The sequence below is a fragment of the Mastigoproctus giganteus genome, chromosome 12 (assembly GCF_048544385.1).
Source record: "Mastigoproctus giganteus isolate SK-2022 chromosome 12, ASM4854438v1, whole genome shotgun sequence".
Classification (NCBI taxonomy): domain Eukaryota; kingdom Metazoa; phylum Arthropoda; class Arachnida; order Uropygi; family Thelyphonidae; genus Mastigoproctus; species Mastigoproctus giganteus.
This window is the reverse complement of record NC_143586.1, coordinates 34,469,649-34,488,195: the sequence shown is the minus strand read 5'-3', so window position 1 is coordinate 34,488,195 and position 18,547 is coordinate 34,469,649. Positions and strand designations below refer to the sequence as shown.

The 18,547-nt window shown below is 36.2% G+C and overlaps 1 protein-coding gene across 1 annotated transcript in view; it reads right to left on the bottom strand.

The window, feature by feature from the left end:
* LOC150076876 (spectrin beta chain-like) overlaps window positions 1-18,547 on the bottom strand; it is an 800,006-nt gene that overhangs the window by 616,198 nt on the left and 165,261 nt on the right. The window contains exon 8 of the mRNA XM_090386889.1: window positions 14,018-14,205. Within this exon, the coding sequence (XP_090243015.1) occupies window positions 14,018-14,205 (188 nt within the window). The remainder of the gene's footprint in view (window positions 1-14,017; window positions 14,206-18,547) is intronic.

The following is an 18,547-nucleotide window of genomic DNA, read 5'->3' as shown; positions in this document are numbered from 1 at the left end:
TCCGGAGAAATTAATGGAGTCACTGGTTAAGGAAGCAGTGCAGGATCATCTAGACAAGACTGTAGTTATAGTTGAGACACAGCATGGGTTTGTTAAGGGGAATTCTTGTCTGGAAAATCTGAGTGGAAACAATGATGTGGTCACTAAAGAACTGGATGCAAAGAATAATTTTGATATCATATAGTTCGATCTTAGGAAGACTTTTGATACTATTGCACATGGAAGACTGCTGTACGTACAAATTCGAGCAGTTTAACATTTGTACTTTATCCATAGCAGCAATTTGGTATTGGGGGCAAAATGCTGCTATGGATAAAGGGATGGTTGAGTGGGAGAAAACAGAGTGGTAATCAATGGACACTGCTCTTTGTGGACTAATGTTATTGGTGGAGTCCCCCAGGGATCAATGTTGGATCCATTGTTGTTTTTTGTATTTATTAACGATATTGATGAAGATATAAAAGGACGCAGAGTTTGATGACAATGATAATGGCAGTACACTACTGCAATAGGATCTAGAAAAGTTGATTAGATGGGCTGAGTGCCAACTGAAGTTTAACATTGACAAATGTAAGGTGCTGCATATGGGAGCAGTGCAGACAGTCTGCAAAAGTAGCTCATGGTGTCTTGTCAATGATATACAGGAATTTTTCTAGCAGGGATAAGGAGGTAATTATCCCCTTGTATAAGGTAATGGTCAGGCCACACCTTCAGTACTGTATACAGGTCTGGAGGCCTCATTTTAGGAAGGATGTAGAGCTGCTAGAACAAGTACAGAGAAGGGCAACAAGATTAGTGAATGGAACAAAGGGTTGCTGTTACGAAGAAAGGCTAAAGTTTTGTAAATTACAGTGTCTGGAGACTAGGCACCTGTGAGGTGATCTGATTGAGATGTATAAGGCTTTGAATGGTAGACAGTTGTAGAATAGATGTGCTGAAATTTGCCTCTAGCTAGTTGTTGGTTTATTTCTGGAACAAACTTCTGTGTGTCATTGTAGATGTGGACATCTTAAATAAATTCAAGACAGAACTAGACAAACATTTGTGGAGTGAATGGATGGGCGAAATGGAAAGGGGATTTTTTTTTTTTTTTTTGGCTGATGCTGTATAAGGTCTGGATCATATGCCTCTACTAATGCTAATAAGTAATTAAAATTGGATATGTATGCTTAAATATAGTACTTTATCTTTAATTTAAATAACAAATAGGTGTTTATCAGTGTAGGCATAATATATAAACAATCAAATAATATTTCAGATGGAAAATATATCTGTCAGCACTTATTTCTTGCTGTTGCACAGTTCACTGAGAGATAACTATTACTAGTTTAAGTTTGATTGTTGATTCATCATCGTCATGGTAATCATGCTAGTCTTACAAACTCTCAATAGAAAGTCTGCTAGCCACGACGTCCATAATTTACTAAATGTATTTCTAAAGTCATACAGTTTGTACTATAAGCAAAGCATATTAAACACTTTGTAACTTTTACTTGGATCACATTAGTACACAGCCACCTGTTGATGCACTGCATGAAGACTACTTCCTAGACTGGCTGTCATCCTTGGGTAACAAATGCAGATGCAAACTGTGAGAGTGAGCCAATATGGATAGCATAGATATGTATCATATTCCCTAATTAGAGGGTTCTTTCGACAATCATGTAGAAGTTGAGATAATTTACTATACAGGAAGACTGTGCTACAAGTTTCCAATTTCAAACCATCAGCATAATCAGGGATGTAAGTTGAGTTGCAAGCACTTAAGGAAATGAATAGTTGCTATAACTTTGTTTAGGAAGGAGTTTTGTTACAGGGGTAGAATTGGTAATCACAAGTCAGATTACTATATTTAATATCACTCTCATACCATGTGAAATTAATAATATAGTTTATTAAGCTATTCACTTAAATTACTATACATTAAGGTAACGTTTCAGGTATCTTACTGATACCCATTATCAGACCTTCCTGCTGCCAGTCTTTCTCTTGCCGATGCTCCCAAAAACCTGATGTGCATACAACCATGTAATGTCCTTCCCTAACTATATTAAATCACAAGTAGATAATACAATATTCGTGGTGGGGTGAAATCATTCATGAGGTTGATACTCTGTTCAAGTTGGATCCAGGCTCAGTAATAGGTCCATAAAAATGCATACTGTAAAAATGTATTAGTGGCCTGTTCCTGATTTATGTACAGGCTCTATGTATTTAAATTATTTATATTAATTAAATAATTTATTTAAATTTAATTATTTAAATAAAATTATATTTATATTATTTATCAACATAATGTGGTATATTATTTATATTATTTATCAGCATAATGTAGTACCAAAGTCTGTCATATTCTAGACCAGTGATTCTCAAAGTGGGTGCCGCAAAACCTTAGGGTGCCACTTAGTCTTTATAGGGGTGCCGCAACGTCAAATTTAGCATCGGCTTACATTGTGGCCGTCGCTTCAAAAGGTCATTGATTTTCATGCAACTGTGTAAATTAGAAGTCGTCATGAAATAATTGCTGACCACATCGCAGTGTCTATGTACATACACCTACATATACAGAACAGCTGATCCAAGCTGTCCGTTGCATAAGCTGTATTTGAAGCAGCACAGTGCCGCTGCGAACGCTCATACTCGCTTAGCGAATCTTCATTTTTAGTCCTAAATGTAATAAAATTTCAATATAATTTTGTATTGTTTTTTTGTATGAAAAACAATCGAATTGTATTATTTCTTTAATTTAGATTTTTTCATACAATTTATTATTCTTAGAGATATAGAAATTGTACATAAAATGCGGTATGAGGCCAATTTTTAAATAAAAAAAAATTTTGTTTAAAAATCCTGTACCAAAAGCCAAACTTTTTTTTTTTTTTTTTTCATGCATTTTTTCAAAAAAAAATTCCCTCATTGCCCTTCCACATGCACCACCTTACAAAATATTCTGCCAACGCCCATCACCCAGTGCTAGGAATTTTTCATAATGGATTTAGGGTGTCTTTACATTAAAAAGTTTGAGAACCACTTGTTCTAGACAAAAAAAGTTCGGTTCATGTGACTCGACATAGAGGCTAAATATTGAAGATGTTCAATATGATTCTAACATCATTCAAATGGCCCTGTGATGGACAGGATATAGCCACTGTAGGGCAGTTGGTCTTGCTAAAATAGACTGTTCAGCTTTAAACATGATTCTCGTACACTCAGAGTTAAATACCTGATGTGGGAATCCCTAACCATCCCAATGAAATCAGGAAAATCATATCCTCTATATCAGTGCTTCTCAAACTGTGGTGAAGGACCAGTTTCTTTTATTTCCAATTTGTCACGGACTGATAGTTTTGAAAAATACAATAAAAATTAAATTTAAAAAAGACACAGAAGATGTCTTTGCTTGCATTCAGAAATAGACTGTTCAGCTTTAAACATGATTCTCGTACACTCAGAGTTAAATACCTGATGTGGGAATCCCTAACCATCCCAATGAAATCAGGAAAATCATATCCTCTATATCAGTGCTTCTCAAACTGTGGTGAAGGACCAGTTTCTTTTATTTCCAATTTGTCACGGACTGATAGTTTTGAAAAATACAATAAAAATGAAATTTAAAAAAGACACAGAAGATGTCTTTGCTTGCATTCAGAAAAGGTGTGTCTTCTCTTGACAAAAAAAGTCCAGTGAACCCTGTTTTATCATCTGCAAATTAGGGTTAAAAATAAATAGGTTACACTCAAGAACATGGGTACCACTTTGCAAGTGTGAAAAATGAAAGTTTTAAAAAACCCACACTTCTGCTTGAATCCATCCCAAATTCATCGAACGTGGTGACTCAGGTGTACTCACATTCTGGAGATCAGTCAGTAAATAATACAAGTTTTACTTCCCTAATTCAGATAATAATGTTAAACTATAAATTACAAAAGTGACTTCATTAAAAATTAAAATGATTGTAAAAATAAGTTATAAAATAAGAAATGCTTATATTTTCTCAAATTTTTATACACTTTTGGGTTACAGTTGACAAACTAACCTTAAAATATCACATGTTGTAACGTGGTTCTACTGCGCATGACTTATATACAGCTCGCACCACATGTGACTCACCATGTGAGTTTGACAACAACCGAACTGGTCTATACCCTGTATAACGAGGTGAGTCCACTGATCATGTGCCAGGATGTTGCGGCAATGTCAAATTGCTATAAAAGTTTCTAAACACTTACTCTCAATTTCTGTACTTATCTTGTTGTGGACCGGTAACAAACAGTTTGCGGACCAGCTCCAGTCCATGGGCCACTCTTTGAGTAGCACTGCTGTATACGGTTATCAAGATTAGGATTGCCAGAAATCACTGGAAGTATGGATTGCTGTCGTATGGAAGTATGGATGAAGCTGTCCAAGTTTGATTGTTTGAATAAATTTTGGCTGTCTAAATACAATTCAGAAGATCAAATACATTTTTTAGAATTTAGTTAATTCTACAGTGGCAAGAGTTCCATGAAGAATGCATATCTGAAGTACCCCTTTTTTTTTGTAATTTCAGAGATCTGTACCATGCAATTTTTATGCATGCCCTTTTTGTGCTGAAGCTATAATTCTTCTGGAGACTAAAGAATTGTGTGGTTCATTGACACTGACAATGAACATAGCTGCTTTTAGAGCTGACATCGTGCTTCCTACATGACTCAAGAAAAGGTAATCTGGAATGAGTTTTCACATCTAATGATGGCTGTGTGAAGTCCACATGTAGATCTTACATAACTATTTAAAAGCACTAGTCAGTGAGTCAGTGTTAATCAGATGTAAAACAAACTATACTTATGTTGCTGTAAAAAGCAAACATTTATTTGAAATTTGAAATAGTTATTTTTGAAATTTTTGTTATATCTGAAATAGTCACCAAAGGTTTTGGAAATAATTATATATTTTCATCCCAAGAGTAAGTGGTGGGAGCATCTTCTACAGCTAAACACAAGAAAAAAGTTACCATAAACTGAAATAAACCACAAAAAAGAGAAAACATCTAAAGCGGCCATTCAAAGTAACTTCCATTTTGTTCAATGTTACATTCAACATTACAAATCTACGAGTTCCAAACATTGCATCATTTCAAGACTATATTTAATGGTTTCAGCAGCTTTCAGAATGCAGTTTCTCAGTTTGTCTTGTATGATAATAATGTAGAAAAACCATGGATTTCATGTGATCCCATACAAAGTAACATAAGAGTGTTAAAGTGCTGGGGTACAACAGCAACTATTGTACAGGGCAATTCTGAACAATCCACTGGTTAGTATACATCATATTTAAAAATATCAAAGACATCATAGGAAAAGTGGGCTGATGTGCCATTGTACATAAACTTCATCCTCTGTCAGTTTTCAAGTCTTACAATAGTTCCCTTGAATTGTTCCACAGACAATACAAGTATTCCAATCCTGAAACCAATAAGACTGGCTGCAAGAACACCACACCAAAGAAAAAAGTATATTCATAATTGGTATTGATAATCATATTTCTTTGGCCAAGTATGGGTGTTTTGAGGGTTGATATTTCTTGTAAACCATGATTCATCTGTAACAAGAACATGGCTGAGAAATAGAGTATCACATATGATATATGTAATATGGTATGAAAATGTTGCGCTGTACGAAAATTACAGCTGTGAGTTACAGGCTCCGAAAAAGTGATGTGTTTGCCTTTTTATTTACATAATTTTTATTTTATATTGTACTTAATACGTAGTTTTATAGTTACGCTGGTTATTTTTATTTTAATTTAGATAGAGAGTTTTTGCGGATTACTACTTAATATACGTAAAACCGTTATTTTGTTCGAATCTTGCAGCCATTGTTTTTGTATATAGTGGCAGGGAATTCTAATTGAGGTAACTAGGTAGCTCTAACGTATAATTATTTAGCGTAATACGCTTCACTGTTTCTATTAGATAGCGTAGTATTGGCATTTAATTAATTTAATTTATTGATCTCATTAATTTAAAAAGTCATGCCCCAAACCAGAGCAGAAAAGCAACGGGCACAAAGTGGCAGGAGTGCTGTGATTCGGGGGAGAACTGAGGGGGCGATTCTCCAATGCATCACAGCCTAAAAAAATGTGCAACTTGTGAAATGTTTGCCGAACTCTCTGGAACGGAATATGATATTGCCATGGGGGATGTCTTTGTGTGTGCGTGATGTAAGGAGTGTAAGGAAATCAGGCAACAACTCAGCGCTGTTAATAGGAGCTTAAAGGACAGGGTGGATGGCCTCGAAGGATCTAAATTGAGGGGCCCATCAACCTCTCAGCTGCCCACATCAATGCCAGAGCTTGCATGTGGTCATCAAGCAACACAACGGCAACCCCCAGGGCAGAATGTGCTGGTCGCAAAGGAACTAGTAGTTATTGGTGACTCTATTGTCAGGGAAATGGGGAACATGCTTTGTAAAAAGGAGAGGTGGAACAGGACCAGGGTATGTCTGCCAGGGGCAAAGGTTGATGACGTTGTAGAGCGGATATCATCTTTTAAGGGCACAAAAGGTGATATAGTTCTACACGTTGGCACTAATAATATTAAGAGTAGGAGACCGGCAGAATTACTTAACAAGTACAGGTCACTGTTGAAAAAAAGCCGTGAATTGGGGTTGAATTTGAAAGTGTCTGCAATTCTGCCCAGACACGATAGAAGGGAGTATATGATGAGAGCCTTCTCGATCAATTCAGCCCTGGAAAGATTGTGCAAGGCTCAAGGGATAGAATTTTTTTCAGCCTGGTGTACTTGTTAACAGGAGAGACTGCTTCTACAGGGATGGGATACACTTAAATAGAAATGGTGCAAGAATATTTGCTGATACTATCGAGGCAGTGTTAGGTGGGTCGGAAAACTGCTAGCTTGGGGGGATACAAGGACTAATACTTTAACAGTAGCCGCAGGCAGAGGTGAAGGTGATTCTTGCACAACTTCTATTAGAATAAGTAGCAACCGGGAGCAAGGGGTGTTGGGGGTTTCAGGGACAGATGGCAGTCATCGTGAAATAGATGGGTATATGGGATGTGTTAGGGTAACTAGGAATAGGAGCATGTATGCTTGCATGTATACCAATGCTAGAAGTATAGTAAATAAATTTGATGAATTTGAAGTGTTGGTAAAGACATCAAAGGCGAATATTGTTGGGATAGCAGAGATGGTGTCACACAGATATAAAGAATGCAGAACTGGAATTTGGGGATTACAATGTGTACAGAAAGGATAGACAGGGAGGAGGTGTTATGCTGTTAATTAAAAAAAAAACAAAATCAAAAGAAGTGCACCCAGTTGATATAGATGAACAGTGCACTGTTGAGTCAGTTTGGTGTGACATAAGCACTGTAAAAGCAAAAATAAAAGTAGGAGTGTGTTATAGGCCTAATGACTCGAATGAGTACAATGAACAATTGTACAGAGAAATAGAGTGCGCTAGTAAAACAGAATGTCTTATAATAGGGGATTTTAACTTAACAGATATTGACTGGAACTTGTGGGTTGGTCACTCACACACTAGTCAGACTTTTGTGGATTTATTGGATGATTGTTTTCTGCAATAGCATGTTCGAGAGGCGACCAGAGAGAGTAATACTCTTGATCTGGTTATCAGCAGTGATCATTCGTGTATTAAGAATTTGCAGATAAAGGAACCACTAGGTGGCAGTGATCACAGTGTACTGATGTAGGATTTACTTAAAGATTTAATTACCATCAGGAGTAAAGGAAAGGGTTTTTGCTTCCGTAAAGGTGAATACAGTGGTCTCAGAAAGTTTTTAAATTCTGTACAGTGGAATCAACTGAGGACGTTACCAATAGTAAATTCTAAGTGGGAAGCATTCAAGAAATTAATCGTGGATGTTACTAAAAGTTTCATACCTATTAAGAAATATTGTTCAAGGTTTAAGCCTAAATGGTTATCTAATGAGACTCTTAACAGAGAAGAAAAATGCATGGGATGCATATAAATTATCAGGCGACACAGAAGCCTATGGCAGCTATAAGCTAGTCTGTAATCAGGTCACAAAGGAAGTTAGGTAGGCTTGTTGTTGTTATTTGGTTTTTAGGAGCATTAGCAACTAGGGCCATACTGCTCCGGGAATATATGCGGTGGTCATTCCCTGACCTTTCCGTATTTGGTGGTGACGGGCTCGAACCCCTGTCTAATCAAGAAGCGTGTGCTACGCACTGCTGTTCCTTCCCACCTGGCTACGGAGGTGCCGTTAGGCAGGCAAAGACAGATTACGAGAAATCCTTGGCAAAAGATGCTAAGAAAAACAGCAAGGATTTCTTTACTTATATAAACTCTAAAAGGAAGGGGATGAATCTGATTGGTCCACTTGACATCGATGGTTCGACTGTTGATGATCCTGCTCAGATAGCAAACAAACTGAATGAGTATTTTGCATCTACATTCACACATGAGGAATTATTAAGGTTTGAAAATGGCAGAAGGTTATCGAATTGTAGCAGGATACTTAATTATTTTGTAATAACTGAAAGCAAAGTGGAGGAGAAATTGTTGAAGTTAAACATAAGAAAAGCATCTGGGGTGGATGAGATCTATCCAGTTATATTAAAGGAGGCGGCAAAGCAACTAAGCAAACCCTTAGCCATAATTATGAGAGCATCCTTGGACTCAGGGGAGGTTCCCACGGACTGGAGATGTGCAAATGTATCCCCAATTCACAAAGGGTGATCGACGGGTGACGAGTAATTACAGACGAGTTAATTTAACTTCTGTTCTGGGTAAAATAATGGAGTAACTGGTTAAAGATGCATTGCAGGATCATCTAGACAAGACTGCAGCATTCAGACACAGCATGGGTTTGTTAAGGGAAAGTCTTGTCTGATAAATTTGATAGGATATTATGATGTGGTTACAAAGGAACTGGATGCAAAAAATAATTTTGATATCATATATTTGGATTTCAGGAAAGCTTTTGACACTGTTGCGCATGGAAGACTATCATACAAATTGGAGCAGAATGGTATTAAGGGTAAGTTGCTACAATGGATAAAAGGATGGTTAAGTGGAAGAAGACAGAGGGTGGTAATCAATGGGTGCTGCTCTTCGTGGACTAATGTTATTAGTGGAGTCCCACAGGGTTCAGTGTTGGGTCCACTGTTGTTTTGTACATTTATCAATGATATTCATGAAGGTATACCAGGCTTAATGTCGAAGTTTGCAGATAATACAAAGATTGGCAGGGTTGTTAATGACAGTAATGGCAGTGTGCTACTGCAACAGGATCTAGATAATTTGGGCAGATGGGCTAAGAAGTTGCAACTGAAGTTTAACCTTGACAAATGCAAAGTACTGCATATGGGTAGAAGTAATCCCAGAGAAACGTACCAACTGTGTGTTACTACTCTTAAGGTGGTAGAAAATGAAAAAGACCTGGGCTTAATTGTGCCGGAAATTTGCCTTTAGCCAGCGGGTGGTTAATTGCTGGAACAAACTTCCATCTGTTGTTGTGGAAGTTGATTGGTTGAATAAATTTAAGGAGGAACTGGACAGGCATTTGGAGGGAATGGTGTGATTTTTTTGTTTTTTTGGCTGATGCTGCATAAGCTCATACACTTGCTTTCTTGCATCACATGCCACTACTACTACATGTATATTTTGAAATAAGCCACTGAAAAAAAGTTTCTGCACTCATTCATGTCTTGTGGCAACAATTCTAGTACAGCAATTGTATCCATTTCACTGTACAGGTGTACCATGAAATGGACCCAACTGTTTTTCATGTAATATCCTCTATATACTTGCAAATAAAACATTTACACAACCTGACAACCTTCTGGTACCTGCGTTTTCAGGAATAAAAGGTATTTCCTCTTCAGCACTTCATCAAAATCTACCTCCACCATCATTTGCTAGCATTCGACCATCATTGGTGAATGCTAGCAAATACAGCATTCATCTATGATGGTTCCAGCATACCTCCCTCTCGAGTACTATGGGGAGTACAATGTATACAGTAAGGAGAGGAGAGTAAAAGGGGTTATGCTCTTAGTTAAGAAGAAAATTAAATCTAAGGCAATGCATCCAGTTGGCTTGGGTGATAAATGCAAAGTAGAGTCAGTTTGGTGTGATATAAGCACTTGGAAAACATTGAGAGTAGGAGTGTGTTATAGGCCTAAAGACTGAAGAGTATACCACACAGCTATACAGGGAAATAGAGTGGGATAGCTAATCAGAATGTCTCATAATGGAGGATTTTAACTTTCCATATGTTGACTGGAATTTGTGGGTTGTTAACTCACACATAGCAAGACTTTTGTGGATTTCTTGCATGATTGTTTTCTACAGCAGAATGTTAGAGCAGTAAGAGGAAGCAATACTCTTGATCTGATTATCAGCAGTGATTCTTCATGCATTAAGAATCTGCAGGTAAAAGGCCCACTGGGTGGCAGCAATCAGTGTAATAATGTGGAATTTAATTAAACATATAAATAATTACTGTCAAGGGTAAAAGAAAAGGCTTTTGCTTTCGTAAGAGTGACTACAGAGGTCTCAGACAGTTTTTAAATTGTGTGCAGAGGGACCAAATGATGTTACCAACAGCAAATTCTAAATGGGTATTCGGGGAAGTAATCAAAGCAGCTACTAGGTCAGTGGTTTACGACCTTTTTTTTTTTAATAATGGCACCCCCTAAGTAATTTATTTTATTTTGTAGCACCCTACTCAATTTTCTGCCTGTTAAATCCAATAGCAAATACAGCACAGTACAATATATGGTATTCATTTATTAATATATAAAAAGTTATAGATATACTATATATAGAAATAATTTAAAAAATGGAAGTAATAATAAAAATCAACAAACATTCAGACAGGACAGTGTAAATATATATGGTAGATTTGTACCAGTCTGAAATTAAAGTACACATTAGCTAGTAAAAAAAGCACAGTTTTAATACTTACTATTTTGGTATTGAAATTTTCAGTACAAAACAAAGTGCTTAATGCAAGGGATGGAACTACTTGTGATCAGAACACTAGGGCAGGGATATCTAGGTTGATGTTTGTGATTTTAAGAGGAAAATGGGCTCCATGTCAATAAGACTTTCATTTTTTTTTTTTGTTTTTTTGTTTCAATGCCAACCAGTGCAGAGAACCCAACTTTGCACAAATATGAAGTGGAGAAATGGCATGTTACTTAACAGTTTTGTCTGACAGCTGGATATTCAGAAATAACACCCAGCCAAAACAATATCAGTGTATTTTACCGAAATTTTGTTTTCAGAAAGCCATCTGAAGTTCTTCCTCTGAATTTAAGAGGTTATTTGGCATTGACTGAACACTGATAATGAAGGGGTTCCTTATTTGTTCAAAGGTGCTGTCTGATTCAAGGAAATACTTAAAGATTTCTCTGCAAACTTTCCAAATGTTGCTTCATAGTTTGCAACACATCATCACCAAGTTCATTAGCCAAAGTTATTACAAAGTCATGAAGAGATGGACAAAAATCTAATTCGCCACAATGTTTATGCCACAGTTAATTTTTTTTTTATCATGGAGCTCACTTTGTCTTGTACATGGAATACAGATAAGAGTTTTTCTTGCAAGGAGCAAGGATAGATTGAGAGATAGTTTAAATGAAGAAAGACATCTGTAATGTTTGCTAATTTCCAGTCATTTCAGTCAGGTATCTGGTCCCACAGGTTAAAGATTTCATCTAAAAAAATTTGAATTTCTTCTCTCAACTCAAACATGCAATTGAGGACTTTTCCACACAAAAGTTATGCACTTCAGTGTGAATAGGAGTTGTGTGTAGTCGCTGCTCATTTCATCTCAAACCTGAGAAAAAAGCCAGGCATTCTGATGGCAGCTTTTCAAACATATGCCCAACTTCAAGGTAGCTTTTCACTGAGAACATGTCTGGGTCAATAATGTGTCATATTTTTCAGCCACAGTTACATCTTTTCATTAGTTTAGCTTCAACATTTAAAATTCTACGTGTAAATTGTATAATTTAAATGAAGTTTAAACTGCTACATACCAAGCACTTTTTTATGTTTTACACAACTCAAAACATTCACTGAGTAATAGAGGATTAATTAGAATTTAACAAAGCACATTTTTTTTGAAAAGAATTCTATCACTGGCATTCAAAAATTAATCCAATTACTGTTCATACATACAACACAGTAGTTCATTTGCAGAAAGGAGAGACAATAAGCAGTAAACAAACAGCATAATTATCAAGTGATTATTACTTCCCAAATATGAAAAAGTTGCTTAAGTCACTAGATGTAAACAACACACACACACACCAGATCACTTAAGAGTGTCGTGCAGTAAAATTAGGGGGTGGGAAGAAAACCCAAAAAAACCATGGATCTTTTATGATTTTATATTTTATGAAAAGATCTCTATCATCTTTTATGATTCAATAAACTGAAATTTTGATTCTAATAAGAGAAGAGTTTCAAGAGTTTGCAATGTATAAAGGGTTTGGGTTTTCAAGTTTTGATTCAATAAAGTGGCTGAATCAATTAACCAAGTGATTCCTACAAGCAGAATTCACTATATTAAATTTTAATGAATTGTTTTCTGCAGCTAAAAAAACTACAGTAAAATGACATCAGTAGAAGGTGAAAACTATGTTGAAGAAATAGTAAAATTCACTGATGTGAGTCTAACAAATATTTAAATTTCTGCTTTTGGACATGCTAGTATATATTTACATTAGCATGTCCTCTTCAGCAGTGGTTCCCAACCTTTTGTCAGTTGAGTCGTATTTTGATTTAAAAGACAATATATTTGAGGTACCCATTGTAATTGCTATTGAACTCAATGAACTTTTTCCCAAATCTTTTGGCATATGGGTTGGGAACCACTGCTCTAGAGGATTAACATGACAAGTGAGGTTACTAGTGATTATGAAGTGTGGTTTTTACTTAGCATAAATGGCTAAAATCATTGCAGGTGGGGGGGGAGGATTACTGCATGAAAAAAAGTGGTATTCCATGTGGATGAAATGGGGGATAGTGTGTAAACACAATCATTTCAGTCTTCATTAAATTGAATCTTTCTAAACAATTTGTTAACAGAATAAATGTTAATGAAAAATACTATGGATTTAGTGTACCCATTTATTACCATTCACTGTTATTACCTATAATAGTGGTTCCCAACCAGTTCAGCATCACAAACTCCTTTCATAATTTGTGGACTTTAAGGGTCTGCAAACTACTGATGGAACTATCAAACTATAACATTCCAAAAAGAAATATTTTATCTACCATATTACTGTTAAGGTCATTACATGTTCATTTAAACTTGACAGAAATTGCTATTGAACTTAAGACCCAGAATGCAATTATTGTCATACAAACACCAAGCTGGCAGATCTGTGCACTACAAGCATAATAAGTTTTATTTATTTTGATTATATTATAAAATTTCACTCTGAATGAACCACTCACTTTGCAGAGTGGTTCAGTCAGAATAACTCATGACAGTATGTCTTCTTTATGAAGTTGGAGTATTATTATTATTATTATTATTTGGTTTTTAGGAGCATTAGCAACTAAGGCCATATTGCTCCGGGGATATGCGGTGGTCATTTCCTGACCTTTCTGCATCCTCCGTATTTGGTGGGCACGGGTTCAAACCCCGGTCTAATCAAGAAGCGTGTGCTATGCACTGCTGCTCCTGCCCACCTGGCTACGGAGGCGCCCGAAGTTGGAGTAATCAGTGTCTTTATTTTTATTATTTTATTATATATATATATATATATATATATATATATATATATATATATTTTTTTTTTTTGTCTATTGACCTGCTTAATGCAAGCTGTACTACATATCGGAGTACACTGCTTTTGGAGTAGATTAATCTACTTGATAGTACTTGAAGCCAAGGCATCCAAAGTTAAGATGTTACATTACATAATCAAAAAAAAAAAAAAAAAAAAAAAAAAAAATCACTTTTTGTTTCATACAATAGAAATTTTATCAAGGAGAAAAATTATTACTTGGGAGGTTTTTCCACAGTTCGATAAGTACTGAAAGCAGCTAATTGCTGCTGCACTCCGATAAGAGAATTGGCAAAATTTCTGTCTGACAAAGCAAGTATGGTCTGTTCTATCCACTGCAACAATTCTGAGGTTAAGGTTTCATATTCTTCAATCATTTGGTCATTTTCCATTGCCTGTCCAACAACCTAATTAACAAGAGAAAAATAGCATTTAATATACTATATTAAAACAGAAATATTTCCATTCTACAATAGAATAGAAATATTTCCATTCTACAATAGAATAGAAATATTTCCATTCTGCCTATTTTTGATGCTCATTTGCACAGTAATAGGATACAATGAATATATTTTCCAAAGCAAAAATAATTTATGCTGAAAAGGACAATGTCCTTCCACTAAAAATACTAATTTCTCAAATTGCACTGAATAGTTGCCATCTTTTAGAAAGCAAAAAAACTTTTAATAGATATTTAGCTAGAAAATCTCTGGAACTACATTCTAGCACTAACTGAACAGTGTTTCCAAAATTTCCTTTCAAATTAATGTATGTCATATGCTGCAATAAGTAAGCGCCACATTTCATCATGAAATGCAATAAACCATATTTTAAAGTTCATATATTTTGTATTCATTTATTTGTTTTTGTTCTGTTCAATTATACAGTACTGATTATTTTAAAAAGTTCATATCCTATAACCTTACTGAAGTTGACTACTGCATAATATTGTTTGTGGTTTGTTATTTGGCTTTTTAGGAGCATTAGCAACTAAGGCCATATTGCTCCGGGATATGCGGTGGTCATTCCCTGACCTTTCGGCATCCTCCATATTTGGTGGTGATGGGCTCGAACCCCGGTCTAATCAAGAAGTGTGTGCTACGCACTGCTGCTCCTTCCCACCTGGCTCCGGAGGCGCCTACTGCATAATATGCCAACTTGCATGAATCAATTAATGCAATATGAGAATATATCAATCTATAGAACTATTCTGGCTTCCTGCTGACAAAGAAAGTACATCTCCTTTGTGTGTAGTGGACCACACCCTAAATAATCCACAGGAATATATCAACAAAAAACATGACTACATTTCTTTTTTTTTCCCCCTCCTTTTTAGAATCAGTAGATACTGACAACAACAAAGGGAAATGCTCCAAAGTTCTAGGAAGCATGTGGGTGGGTTAACAGAACATTGACTGAACTCCATAATGCATTTCCTTAAATTAAAAAGATGAAATTAATAATAATTCAGGGTAAAAAGCCTCAAGCTATGTAAAATACCAACATTTTTAACTATGACAACGGTTATAGGTAGTAATGATGTGCATCATTACTACCAGTGTTCTCCCCAGTATGAATGGTGTACCGCCTGGTGAATTTAACTGACCACCCAGCTAAAATTTAAGCGATTCTCGCGATACCATATGGTACTGCTCACTGATCTCGATTAATTCGAACATACTATGCGACTGAGGTCAATGCGACAAGTGCATATAATGTTAAATTATGCAATTAATTTTTGCTCTGGATCGCTTAAGTCACATTTCTAAATAACAGAAAATTTGATAATATTGCAAAATATTAAACTTCCCCACACGGCTAGCAAAATTTTCTGGGGAGAACATTGACTACATAGTTGAATTTTTTAGACAAACCAAAGTTTGTACAACATCATCATTATTATAACATCTCATATCCTTCACAACAAGTTGCCCTGCCTATACTTCAAATAAGCAACACTTTCCCATTAGAGAAAACTAGTTATATATTTTCAGTTGAGTACCACCACTCAAACAGCACTGTTTTGAAAAAAGAGTCACGAATGGGTCATCATCCCCTCATACCTCTCATACCAACTCACTGATGAGAAGCCAAATGGCTTCAAAACAGCAATGTATGAGTGGTGGACTCAACTGAAAATAAGTAACAGTTGTTTTCTCTAATGGAGGAGTGTTACTTATTTGAAATATAAGGAGGGCAATTGGTTGTGAAGGATTTCACAATATGAGATATCACAATAATGATGCTAATGTACAAATTTGGATTGGTCTAAAAATTCAAACAATGCAGTAATGATGCAAATGCACTAACCAATGTCAAAGATGAATGCATTATACATTTCCCTGTTATTATTCAAGCACAATATGCTAATATTTGCATAGAACATGAGCATTATGGTCTAGCTTTCACATCTGCAATTACTGATTTTGAAATAAATTTTTTTAACTTCAAGGGATTGCTTTTAACTTCAAGCAATCCCGAAGAAACAAATGCAATACCTAGTCCATAACCTATGTTTGCTCTACATTAATATATAATATCCTATGCTTTGGGATGCAACCTTCCAAAATTTCATTTAGTGTAAGACATGTACATATACCAGGTTACCACATTTAAAGCATCCCTATTTAGAGTGTCTCGAGCATGATCTAATAGATGAAACACTGCAGCCATTATCAATTCATTGCAGGATAGAAGCCTCCTCAATGATTCATGTTGAGGGAAATGGACCAAAATTTGCGATGTTCATCCAGTGCGGGTTGGCAGATTGACCATATTTAGCAGTCGGGGGCTTGAACCACGGCACTCAAAGAGTGTGTGCTACTGCACTCCTACTCCTGACCTCTCAGCTACGGAAGCCATAATAGAGGAAATACAACCAAAATTGAGAAGCACATTCTTCAGAGGATGCAGAAGAAAATTACATGAAAGTAATAATTTGAAAATCAGTAAATAATTTGAAAATCCCAGTCCACTCATGCATAAATATGACATGAAAAGTGTAAAGTGCTGCAGTTCTAAGCTCTGGAACTCGCATGTCTCTACTCATATGAATGTTTCTTTGCTATTTTCATAAGATTTGTCTATTTTAGGAACCTGGCAAGAAGCAGAACATCTTTCTTTTGATGCAGCCATCTACCTTGCATATTCCAAACATACACAAACACACTCCTAACATATTTCAAAGGTAGTCTCACCAATGATTTCTATAAATGAACAGTAACCTCCTTCTATCGAGATACAGAAGTAATACATCATTCATAACAACCCCTTACTGGCCAACAACTTACAATACATGTTAATTTTCATGTCAGACTATATCATAACACAATCATTCCTGATTTACTCTTCATCAATATACCTCACCCAGTGTGCAGTTATTCATCAGTTATTCCCAGTGTAAAGCCTTACATTAGCATTAGTTGAGGCAAATGAAGCAAGAAAGCAAGTTTTACAGAATAAGCCAAAAAAAAAAAAAAAAAAAAGGAAAAAAAAAGAAACAATTCCCATTTCACCCATCCGGTCACTCCAAATGTTTGTCTAATTCAGCCTTAAATTTACTTAAGCTATCAACTTCCACAACAACAAGTCTGTTCCAGCAATTAACTACCCACTGACAAATTTCACACATCTATTCTACAACTGTCCTTCCTCAATTTGAATTTATGTCTCTTCGGATGATTAATATGGGCAAGAGGAAGAATCCCATCAGCAATGAGCTTGCTCAAACCAATCAAGGCCTTATACCATTCAATCAGATCACCTCGCAGGTGTCTAGTCTCCAGATACTGCAACTTGCAGGAGTTAAGCCTTTCTTGGTAAGAGCACCCCTTTGTTCCTCTCACCAATCTTGTTGCCCTTCTCGGACCTCATTCTAGCAACTCTACAACAAAACTAAAATAAGGCTTCCAGACTGGATGCAGTACTCAAGGTGTGGCCTGACCATTGCCTTACACAAGGGGATAATCACCACCTCGTTTTCTAATAGCAAAATTCCCATATATCATTGACAAGGTTCCATGGCCTGCTCTGGCAGCCCGTCTGCACTGCTCAGAGAACTTTATATCTGACTGCACAATTACCCTGAGGTCTTTTTCATTCGCCACTTCCCTGAGTGTAGTACCACAATGGTACGTTTCTCTTGGGTTACTGCTACCCATATGCAGTACTTGGCATTTGTCAATGTTAAACTTCAGTTGCCCCTTCTCAGCCCATCCGCCTAACAATTCTAGATCCTGTTGCAGTAGCATACTGTCTTTATTGTTAATAACAACCATGCCAAACTTTGTATCACCTGCAAACTTGGACATTAAACCTGACATACCTTCATCGATAGCACTGATAAATACACAAAACTACAATGGGCCCAGCACCGAACCCTGGGGGATTCCACTAACAACATTAGTCCACAAAGAGCAGTGTCCATTTATTACCACTCTCTGTCGTCTCCCACTCGACCATCCCTTTATCTATTGTAGCAACTTGCCCTTAATGCCATACCACTCCAATTTGTATAGCAGTCTTCCATGTGCAATGGTATCAAAAGCTTTGGTGAAATCCAAGTATATGATATCAAAATTATGTTTTGCATCCAGTTCCTTTTTGACCACATCGTAGTATCCAATCAAATTGGTCAGACAAGACCTCCCTTTAAAGCCATGCTTCTTTAAACAGCGACTCCATTATTTTTTTTCCAGAACAGAAGTTAAACAAACAGGTCTATAATTATTTGCGTCACCCTTTGAATCG